Genomic DNA, 12,272 nt, shown 5'->3' with positions numbered 1-12,272 from the left:
ACCATTTCTTATTTTTTCACGTATAATAATAATAAATAAAAATTCTGTATGTTTCTCCCTTTATAACTAACTGATTATCTAATTAGACTGCCTAATTGGGCTGCCCTATTGGGCTTTTCCAATTGGGCTTTAGTGTGTGGCTTGGAGTGGGACCAAAAGGGACCAATAAAACACTAACTCCAATGGGCCTTGGGCTTTTCCGTCAACTCTTGATAAGTTTAAAGTTACCATTAATTATATTTAATACCACTATATAAATATAATTGCCCTCTAGGTCTTATTAATAAATTATATCCTAAGACTTTATTATACACGCAACCCCTTCATAAAATATTTGTAGTAACACAAAGTCATAAATGTAGACTGCCACTTTGTAAATTACTATATCTTATTCTTGAGTACCCGGTTTAATCCTTTAAAGTTATTCATTATATATTTATGAAATCCAATTTCATAAATATATACTTTAGTAATTTCTTACCAAAGTGGTTAGGCCTAACACTCTGAATAACCAAACCTATTAAACTTATCTCAAGGGAATATTTTATATCTCCGTCAAGAGACTATGAATTCCATCTTGAGAATATATGTTCCATTAACACTTAATGTAGCTGCCCAACATACTAAGATTTTGACCGTCACTTTAGATCTCACTCCTGATATATCAAAGCAACCTACACCTCATGTTCAAGTCCATTATTCTCTCAGGATTAAGAGTTTATGCAAATAGAAGTCTTGGGATTTATTATTCATTTGACAGTCGTTAGGAGAATAATAAATCTCACAACGATCTAGTTCAATATGTCTTAACTCTTAAAACATATTAACATATCAACTAAAAGTCTCAACTTCCATAATCAAGACAAATCATCTTAGTTGATACGTTATAGTCTTCGCAGATGAAATGTCCAATTTCATCACCGACTATGAACTATAAATTCTGAGTTTATAAAGAACTTATGACTTATATCTTCTGTGACTAAATCATATGCTATGCATCTCATAAACTATATGATAATGTCCTAATATTCATGTTACCATTATTTTAGATAATAATAAAACAATTTTATTAATCACAATATTAAGTCATACACAATGTCATACATAATATCATACATAGTATCATACAATAGGATTTAAGGGCACAAATCCTAACAATCTCCCACTTGCCCTAAAGACTATTGTGCACTAATCTAACTCTCATTGCTTCCAAATGTGACTCGAAAGTCCTTGGAGGCAAGGCTTTGGTAAAAGGATCTGCTAGATTATTTGCACTTTCAATCTTTGCTAGCACAACATCTCCACAAGCAACAATGTTTCGAATGATGTGGTACTTCCTCTCAATGTGCTTTCCTTTATTGTGATTTCTTGGATCTTTGGATTGTACAACTGCTCCACTATTGTTGCAAAATAATGTGATGGGAACTTGCTCCATTCTCATAACACCAAGATCATAAAAGAATTTCTTGAGCCAAACAGCTTCCTTTGCTACTTCACAAGCAGCAACGTACTCAGCTTCCATGATGGAGTCCGCAATACAAAATTGCTTAACACTTCTCCAACTTATGGCTCCACCTCCCAAGGTGAAAAAACATCCTGAAGTGGATTTTCTGAAATCTAAATCTGATTAAAAATCTGAATCTGTATAGCCAATGGGAATTAAATCCTCACACTGGTAAACAAGCATATAATCTCTTGTTCTCCTAAGATACTTAAGAATATGCTTTACAGCTTGCCAATGTTTTAGTCCTAGATTTGATTGATATCGGCTGACCAAACCAACCGAATAATAGATATCTGGTCTAGTACAAGGCATGGCATACATGAGACTTCCCACTGTAGAAGCATAAGGAACTTGTCTCATCATATTTTCTTCCTCTTGAATCTTAGGCCTTTGGTCATCAGATAGAGGAACTCCATGTCTGGAAGGAAGCAATCCTTTTTTGGAGTTTTGCATGCTAAACCATTCTAGGACCTTATCTATATATCCAGCTTGTGATAAGTCTAACATCTTGTGATAAGTCTAACATCTTATTATTGCAATCTCACCAAAGCTTAATCCTTAGAATAAAGTTAGCCTCATCAAAGTCCTTCATATCAAATTGGCTTCACAACCAAACTTTAACCGATGGCATTACTCCTACATCATTCCCAATGAGTAGAATATCATTAACATAAAGCATTAGGAACATTACTACTTTGTCTCGATGTCTTTTCTACACACATAGTTCATCAAGATTTTGTTCAAAACCAAATGACTTGATTGCTTTATCAAATCTGATGTTCCATGACCTAGATGCTTGCTTAAGTCCATAAATGGACCTATTCAACTTGCATACGATATGCTCTTGGTTCTTTGCTATGAAACCTTCCGGTTACATCATGTATATTTCTTCTTCAAGATCGCCATTAAAAAATGCCGTCTTGACATCCATTTGCCAAATCGCTTAATCATAATGAGCAATAATGGATAAGAGAATTCTAATAGATTTAAGCATGGCTACTAGCGAAAAAGTTACATCATAATCAATACCTTCTTTTGTTGTATACCCTTTCGTCACTAATCTTGCTTTAAAGGTTTCAACCTTTCCATCTATTCCTCTCTTCCTCTTGTAAACTCATTTGCAACCAACAGGTTTAATACCGTTAGGCACCTTTACAAGATCTCATACATGATTGGAATACATAAAATCTAATTCAGATTTCATAGCTAGGACCCAATGATGTGCATCTATATCATTTATTGTCTCTTCATAAGTGTAGCGATTCGATTCAGCTTCTTCTGAAATAGCTACATGAGTTTCTTCCAAACCTCTAAATCTTATAGGAGGCCGAACAATTCTCCCACTACGACGAAGCACCTATGCACTAGACATCTCATGAGTAATATCTTGTGGTGTATCCAATACAGTCACACCATCCCTAGTTTCATCCATTGGTTGTTCAACTACGAGTTCATCTATTTTCAGCCAATACAACTTTACTTCTAGGATTAAAATTATTCACATAATCATCTTCCAAAAATTTGGCATGGGTGCTAACAAACATTTTGTTATCCTTGTGATTATATAATAAATAACCCTTGGTTTCCTTTGAATACCCTAAAAACATGCATACTTCCGTTTTAGCTTCCAACTTATCAAACTTCCCTTTCAACATATGTGTTGGACATCCCCAAATGTGGAGATATTTCATACTAAGCTTGCGCCCACTCCACAATTCCTTAGGTGTGTTGGGAACAGATTTTGATGAAACTAAATTCAAAACATGCATAGCAGTTTTTAGTGCATATTCCCAAAAAGAAACTGGTAAAGTTGAGTAGCTCATCATGGACCTAACCATTTTCAAAATAACCATATTCCTTCTTTCCACTATACCATTTTGTTGGGGAGTTCCATGTGCAGTCAATTGGGAGACAATCCCATTTTGAATTAGGTAATCCTTGAAATCCCCAAGAAGGTATTCGCCACCTCAATCAGATCGAATGACCTTTATGCGTTTACCCAATTGATTTTCAATTTCAGCCCTAAACTTTTTGAACTTTTCAAAGGTTTCGAACTTCCGTCTCATTAGGTACACATAATCATATCTTGAGTAACCATCCGTAAAAGTGATGAAATACTCATAACCTCCTTTTGATTGGGTTGACATAGGTCCACATACATCTGTATGAACTAATTCAAGCAACTTTTGGGCTCTTCTACCTTTTGCATTAAAATGTCGTTTGATCATCTTACCTTTCAAACAAGATTCACAAACTGGAAATCCATCAAAATCCATGGGCTGTAAAAGTCCATCTTTGATTAGTCTTTAAATCCTATTTGAATTAATATGACCCAAACGCAAGTACCAAAGATATGCATCATTTGTAGAAGGAAACTTTCTCTTTAATGATTTTACATGAGAGCTACTATCTAATTCTTTTCTTTAACCTGCAATGTCTTGGGTGTTGGGAAGTTTCAAATCTCGCAAGATACTTTAACATGCCTATTTCTTTTTTCTTTTCTTTTTTTAAACCCCCAAGATATTAAGAATGGAAAGATACTAATATCTTATAAAATAACACTACAAAGATGTTCCAATATATATATATAGAACAAAGTTTCTCTCCAAACTAGTTTGGAGAGAAACCCTACAAACTCATCATATATCTTTATATTGAGTGTGAATTTTGAAAATCTAACCATTAGATTACATATTCTTATTACATTCTTAATACTTACAAAATTTCAAGAAGATCAAAGATCAATTGCTATGTCATCAAATAAATGTTATAATTTCAAGTTTTGTGATTTAAAGTTGTATGTAAAAAATAAGTTAATTAATTAAATAGTAAATAATATCCAATTTGAACGAAATTTGATACGTATGTTAAGAACATAAGGAACATGAAATTCAACGGTTAGATTCTCAAAATTCACACCCAAAAATGAAATATATAAGAAATTTGAAGAGTTTCTCTCCAAACTAGTTTGGAGAGAAACTTTGTTCATATATATATATATACACACGCACGTGCGCGCACACAAAGAAATATGGTGGGGTTGGTCATATTTTTGTAATTAAAGAAAACAGCCACGTCTCACCTATCTAAACTCTTCTCTATTATTGCTCCAAGCTAGTGAAATGTTGCTTTTTTTTTTCTTCTTTTTTTTAGGGTTTTACTAAAGGTTTAATTATAAGTTGCTATTGGTTCTCGTTTAAATCTATTATTGGCATGCGTTAGGGAGGCATAAGGCGAAAACTTTTAGTTGGCTTTTCTAATCCTAATTATTAATTAAATACTATTTATTTGACTTTTCATTTTATATGCATTTTTTTTAAAAAAAAACCATTCCTTTTCTATAGATGTAAAATTGCTAATTAATTATGTTTTGGTATTTAGGTTTTATTTACATCTCTTTCACAAGTTGTTAGGAAAATTTTGTAATGATTATTTGGCATACTCATAATAAATTTTTTGTTGTGAAATAGTTTATAGTTTCAATTGAGTTGGATTTCAATTGGCTAAATATTTTGGGAGCCTTCTTGCAGGTGGGGGAATAAAATGCAAAACCCATCTGTATATTTTTTCTTTAAAAAATTAATTATCATTTTACAATTTCAAAACATTTTTATACAATTTTGGTTGCCTTTTGCTTATGCAATAGGGATGCCTTAAGAGTTAAGATCCTCTAATTTTTTTGGAATAAGTGGAGACTTGAGCCTAGGCCTTGAGTTGCCCCTAGTGTGTGCAGGATGGATTGGGCTGGTTGACGGAAAAAAATTTAACCAATCCACCCATCGACGTAAAAAAATGGTGTGTCAGGTAAAAATTTGCATGATTCAAACTTGGTAGATTTGACAGGTTCAGAAGAATAGTTTTAGTTATGTGTTGAAGAATTTTTTTTTTTTACCATTAACGAATAAATTCAAAAGTATTTCCTCTAAATCCTATAACCATTAAAGGACTTGGAACAAAAATATAAATCATTAAAGGAAATCATAGGAAGTATCCACTTTCTCATAGATCAAAGTATACATGTCTTATGGTATGAGTATTTTTCTAACTTTTTCTCCCAAAAAATAAAATTTAAGCATATTCATATCACTAATGCTTATGAATATGTTGGATAGTATCACATTTTCCATATTACACACATGAGTAAGTTGTCGTGGGGTGGTAGAGCTGAAATGGATTAAAATTAATGTGGAACTCAAGCTTTAGAGACCCGAGTTCCAGTTCTTGTAGTTCTTCCTAAACCAAACCAAAACACAACCCCACGAAGACCCAAATCAACCTCACAAAGACTCAAATCCACATAAGAAGAAGAAGAATTTGACCTAAAGGAGGATCTGACCGAAGAACCTCAACAACCAAACCCATTTCTCAGAAACCCAAACCCAAAAATCAAAAAAATACTCCCAAATCAAAACACAATCCCATGGTAGTATCAATATCAGCACCGAAGTGGCTTGAGTTTGTTGTTTCTCTCTGGGTTTGTTGTCTCCGGTGTCTCTTTGGTATAGTTGAGCTATTAGGATTGATGTAGTAATTTCTCATAGAAAAGCTAGAATGATGAAGCCTTGTTGAATGCATACTATCTTGAGAGAGCAATGGGGATGAACAAAATTGGTTCTTTAACATTGAGACAACTATCTGAATTCTTATAAACTTGTTAATTTTGGGAGAATCTTCTGGTGCTTCCGTTCTTTCTTTGAAGACATCATTCAAGCCTTGGATAATCAATCGTTGGATTTCTTCATTGACACAATCTGCTGAATCCTTTAGTCTGGATTAGGTATTGTGTAGGGAGCTCGAACCTTTAAAACTTAATTTCCATGTAGATAATTTTCAACTAAGCACTACCAGCACATTAAAAGCGAGTTTAAGAAATTTCAAATATTAATTTCCTAAATAATTTAAAAACAATATTAACTAACAAAATTGTTAACATTTAAGTGTCAAATTGCAAATAAAAAGAAATCCCATTTGATTCCTCCAAGGAATCCACTTTTGCATGTTGCCACCCATATTTTGCAATAAAAGATTGTTGGATCGAATCCACCACGTGGTTCACACTATATTCAAAAGAACGACACCATTTCATTTTTCATCTGACCAAAGGCCTTAACGAAGAAGACCAATAATTAAGGAACAAAAGAAACTAACAAACCACCACCACCTACCTACCTAAAAAGGCCGAAAAACCCATCAACAAAAAAAAATCCGAATCGGAAGAAACCTCCTCCGATCCGATGGGTTTCACCACCACAGCCAACGACGGAGACTCCGAATCAACCGTCCTCTTAACCACCACTCCAACTTCCCCAACCACCACCGCCGCCGCCCCAATCCCCAAAGACAAATTCCACCTCGCCTACATAATCTACTTCACACTCGGCTGCGGCTACCTCCTCCCATGGAACGCCTTCATCACCGCCGTCGACTACTTCACCTACCTCTACCCCGACGCCAGCGTCGACCGCATCTTCGCCGTCGCCTACATGCTCATCGGCCTAATCTGCCTCGTCGTCATCATCCTCTACTCCAACAAGTCCCACGCCTTCGTTCGCATCAACGCCGGCCTCGGCCTCTTCGTCGTCGCGCTCCTTATCGTCCCCCTGCTGGACGTGTTTTACATCCGGGGCCGGGTCGGGTTGTACGACGGGTTTTACGTCACGGTCGCGGCAACGGGTCTCTGCGGCTTCGCCGATGCGTTGGTCCAGGGTGGTGTCATCGGCGCCGCCGGTGAAATGCCTGAGCGTTACATGCAAGCTGTTGTTGCTGGCACCGCCGCTTCAGGTCAATTTTGAGCTTTTGGGTCTAAATTAGGGCATTTTGATTTTTTTTTTTTTTAATTTTAAGGTATAGCTCATAGTTCATATGACAGCAAAATTGATCTAATTTTCTGTCCATTTTGATGTATTAGATAGCTTATAATTCATACAAACTCTAATTTTTATGTGAAATAGTTTTTTGCATTACACAGGAAAATGGGTCCAAAAAAAAAACAAACTGTTTCTTAACTTTCCTTGTTTAGCTTGACATGAGATAGAGTTTTTTCATCCCATGCTAAAAAGAAAGTTAAGTGATAGTTTTTTAACTCATTTTAAAGTTGCTATTAAACATAAGCAAATGATACGGTTTTCTAGAAAAAAAAAAATAAAGGAAAATTATTCGTTTTCCAGAAAATGTTAATGTAGAAACAAACAATTATTGGTGTGTGTATTTTTTAGTACTACACTACTGCTGCTACGTTCTTGTGGAACTTTAGTTAATGTGGGTATATATATCTCCTTTCCGAATATATATATATATTATGCATTAAGATTTGAACTTACGGCTTAGTTCATGCCAAGGCATCAATAAGATCCTTTATGGTGTAGGATCACAGCTCACAAGTTAGTTAAGAGACTTTATTAGTACTAGTTTTTTTTTTACTGAAATTCATGAATAGAGTAAATCTTTGCACTTGAGAGATTAGAAGAGTTTTTTTTGAACAATGAGAGATTAGAAGTTAGCTCGTCATTTGGCTTATTATCAATTCAAGCAATTTCGTTTAGTGTTCCATTTTGAGTATGTGTGCGTGTGTGTAATTTGAATTTATGACATCTATCTCATGATGATTGTTCGCTATTATCAAGACAAGACATCAATGGGTTTTATAGGATTTGAGCTAAATAGAGTTTGAAACCCATATAAAAGAGTAAAATTCTGCAATGCTACTTTGTGTTTCATATAGGACCAAATGGCATACATCAAAATATGAATACTATTGTCAGGTCATTTTGAAGAAGATTGGTACTTGTTAATTGTTAAGAATTTCATTTTGGACATGCTAGAGGCTTAGGGTTCATGTGAAGCAATTTGTGCTGCTTATAACAGTTAAGGAGATGGTCATTCCCTAATGTGCAAGTTCATTCAATTTCACCTTTGCAGGGGTCCTTGTTTCTCTTCTACGGATCCTAACCAAAGCTGTATTCTCGCAAGATGAAGAAGGCCTTAGAAGCAGTGCGAATCTCTATTTCTCTGTTAGTATTGTGGTTATGGCCATATGCATTGTTTTTTACAATGTAGCTCATAAGCTTCCGGTTATGAGGTACTACACTGACTTGAAGGTTCTAGCTGTGAATGTGGAAAAAGAAGAGAAAGGTCCCCTGACTGGGCCTGTTTGGAGAGCAACCCTGTGGAACATAGTAGGAAATGTGAAGTGGTATGGATTTGGCATTGTTCTAATCTACATTGTGACTTTGTCAATATTTCCGGGATATATCACAGAGGATGTGCATTCTGAGGTTCTCAAGGATTGGTACTCGATCCTTCTCATCACTGGTTACAATGTGTTTGATCTGATTGGCAAGTGTCTCACTCCAGTATATTTCCTTAAAAGTGCAAAGGTTGCGATTGGTGGATGTGTTGCAAGATTGTTGTTCTTTCCTCTTTTCTACGGCTGCTTGCATGGTCCCGCATTATTCCGAACAGAGATTCCGGTGACCTTCCTGACTTGCCTTTTGGGGCTTACAAATGGATACTTAACTAGCGTTTTGATGATAATGGCTCCCAAAGTTGTCCCATTACAACATGCAGAGACTGCAGGGATTGTGATTGTATTATTCTTAGTTTTAGGTCTGGCCATTGGTTCAATTGTATCTTGGTTTTGGATAATTTGATATTAAAGTAATTTGGACGACATTAAAAACTGTCAAGAGTTACCATTGTTGCAAGCTCCCCCTATGGCCGTTGGAAAGGGTTGCCTTGATGGTGTTTGCATTCTGTAAAGCCTTGTAAGCTTGATTGTTAATAGTATCTGTAACGAGTGTGGTAGTCCCATGATGAATGACTCTCCAGGCCTAGCCATGTTAGGAACTCAATCTGATAATTTTCTGACTTGTCCAACTTGTTCGATGTTGGCCAATGACCGTTGCTCCACAACAATTAATATTTGGGTTATTGCAATTCAAATTCTAGCTTGTTATCCCTTGGACTTTCACTACAACTTGGAGCACTTATGCAATTCAAATTAAGAACATTACTGACCATTACTTGCAATTTGCAATTAATTATGTCACTCTGATCCTATTAGAATATAAATAAACAAATACTCCTTCCACTTTCTCAGAAGCCTTCGGACCTGTCTTTATATAACAAAATATTCTCAATTTTGTTTTGGTGTTGAGACCAAAGTGTAGTATCGAGAAGAAAACCAAACTAGTGGAAGTTTTCGATCTTCAAGGTAAGGACTGACACAATCCTTTATTGGAAATGGTTTCAAATTTTCAATGACAGGTCACAAGACTCAAGACCAACATGGCCTTCACATAGGGGCTATGCAAGATTCAACACTAGTATCGTATGTAATATGTAGTATGGATTCCTTCTTGTTGTTAGCCCCTTCTCCCTTATGTGGACCAAGGCGTGAGCTCTCTGGAGGGAGAGTCAAGACATGGCGAAGCTCATGGGCCCATTTGAATAGTTATATCGCACTGAGTGAATGAACTCATTGAAGTAGAGTCTAAGCTACAGGTGGAGTATATGCTTTGGTTTGGAGGTTTTACTTGCCACTTTGCGTGGAAGTTTCAAAAGGGTACAAGTAGCAAGTTTTATTGGGAACTTCAAATGGTTTAAGGAGTTGTTTGGACTTTGGATGCTTCTAAGAAAATATACTTAAAAATTATTTTTGTGATTAGAAAAACCAATCCGTAGATATTATAGTTTATTGAAATTTATGAGAGGAATACTCAATTTATGGGAGGGATTACTTCATTCATACTTATCTTATTGTTTTTTAGTTCATTTAAAGATACCACCGCACACCCTTGGTGCGATGGTCACTCCACAAGTATAAATACTTGTGGAGTGTGGGAGGCAAGGGCCGGGATTCAAGTTTCCAGGAGGGAGATTTACACACATTTACACTTAGATTAGGCTAGAGTAGAAATTCTATCTTGTATCCAAAAAAAAAAAATTCATTTAAAGATGATTGTTATGTATTATTATGTCTAGACACTAATTAGTTTATATGCAAAATTCAAATCCTAGTCAAGGATAGATTATATTTTGGGTTTTTCACACTGCTAGGGTTAGGTTTGCCTCCTAGCTGCCTATAGAATTATATCCCTAGCTTACTCTAGGTTTTTTGTTCCCTTCAACCCTTAGATCGGTTTGATAGGACGGTGGTGTTTGTCTCAATGTAGTATTCTTTTCTTGGTGGGTTGTTCTTGGTTTCATCTCATGGCTGGTTTGAATGATTTATGGTCTCATTTTTATCTCATAGAAGAAGAGGATGGTGGTGCAAAGGTTCCGCGACAGGAAGCTGCGGTGATTCATCGTCTGGCAGGGAAATTTTTCACAAAAAGAGTTGTGAATGTGGATGCAGTAGCACGAACCTCCAAACCTTTGTGGAGAGCGATAGGTGAACTTAAGATTCAAGATATTGGTGAGAACATTCTGTTATTTGAGTTTGAAGATTTGCTGGACCTTGAACGAGTGCTAGAATTTGAACCTTCGTCCTATGACAAAAATCTAGTGGCGTTTCGGTAAATGGAGGTCGTTGAATCGGTTCCTTATTTGGATTACTCCCATGCCTCTTTTTGGGTGCAATCCCACAATGTGGCCGATGTTGAGGACAAAATTTTCATGTCACATGACTTTATTTCATTGGCAACCCACATCACATCAACATTATCATGGATTTTGGGAAAATATACTTTAAAGTCCAAAAGAGCCCATATTTACACAAAATGATGCCAAAGCTCACGATCCAAAACTCATGGTGATATTATCTCATCAAAGCCCATGGTTCAAACTCATGGCACATCATTTCATTTTCGGCTTATGATCCAAACTTATGAGTCTCATTAGAGGAGCTTTGGGAGTCATGGTTTGGAGGGCCAAGAAGTATGTTCAGTAAAACTGTAGCAATTCAAAGTTGATAAAGAAAACATGTTGCTTGGCATGTCTTCCCCAATTCCTTGAACTCTGATGAGTCAGTGTGCAATAGGTAACATCTAGAAAGCCTCTCATTTCATATAATACTTAAAATGATAAAACTTCACATTGCTCTTTACCTAAAACTTAATATTCATCATATAATCTAATTATATTATTTCATATAAATTATATTATTATTTTCATCAATCCCAAACACATGCCTAAACCTTATTAGCTATCTCTAAATATAAGAAATCTATTTAATATCTTATCCAACATTAAATGTCCTCCTTGCTCTCCAAGATTTGGTCACAATACAAAGAGAGCATAATTACATCTCTAAAATTTCATCAAATATCAACCAATGAGTCTATTATTTATCAAAATTATATTGTAATAAAACCATGGACTAAACATATAATTTTTCAAAAGGAGAAACTTAGCCAAAAAGTACAAGCAACTACTCCAGCAGAAGCTGTAGTAGCTCTAGCAGAAGCTGTAGTAGCTCTAGCAGAAGCTGCAGTATCTCCAGTAAAAACAACAATAGCCCCAGCAGAAACTGCCGCAGCTCTAGTAGCAACTGCAATAGCTACAGCAGCAGCTTAGGCAATTGACACATGTTCAAAGCAACATCATCAACCCTTTAAAGCCCATTCCTAGCCACTTGCTGCCATACCCGAAGAAGCAAATATCCTATGAAAGAAATCCTACCATTTTAAGCTGAGATCCTTAGCCTTCAGCTGTAGTACTAGAAATAGAAAAATCCCATAAAAATTATCTTACCATTTTTACCTAAATCCATGAATTTAATGCAAAATATTTTCTCCAGCAGAAAACCTCACATAGTTGACATGATCTA

General features: G+C 35.7%; 1 protein-coding gene across 1 annotated transcript; it reads left to right on the top strand.

Moving 5' to 3' along the window:
• Positions 1-6,525: 6,525 nt before the first annotated feature.
• Positions 6,526-9,313, top strand: LOC142629770 (equilibrative nucleotide transporter 1). The gene is made up of 2 exons (XM_075803806.1): positions 6,526-7,285; positions 8,423-9,313. Exons 1-2 carry the CDS (start codon positions 6,739-6,741, stop codon positions 9,151-9,153), a joined length of 1,278 nt encoding a protein of 425 aa, XP_075659921.1. The 5' UTR covers positions 6,526-6,738; the 3' UTR covers positions 9,154-9,313.
• Positions 9,314-12,272: the final 2,959 nt, after the last annotated feature.

This window comes from Castanea sativa, chromosome 3, assembly GCF_040712315.1.
Source record: "Castanea sativa cultivar Marrone di Chiusa Pesio chromosome 3, ASM4071231v1".
In the NCBI taxonomy this organism is placed as follows: Eukaryota; Viridiplantae; Streptophyta; class Magnoliopsida; order Fagales; family Fagaceae; genus Castanea; species Castanea sativa.
Note: the sequence above shows the minus strand (reverse complement) of the source record. Positions and strands in the feature narration are given on the sequence as shown.

Coding starts and splice junctions, on each gene's coding strand:
- LOC142629770 (XM_075803806.1), top strand. CDS start 6,739: ATGGGTTTCACCACCACAGCCAACGACGGAGACTCCGAATCAACCGTC. Junction 7,286..8,422: donor TGCTGGCACCGCCGCTTCAG/GTCAATTTTGAG, acceptor TCACCTTTGCAG/GGGTCCTTGTTTCTCTTCTA.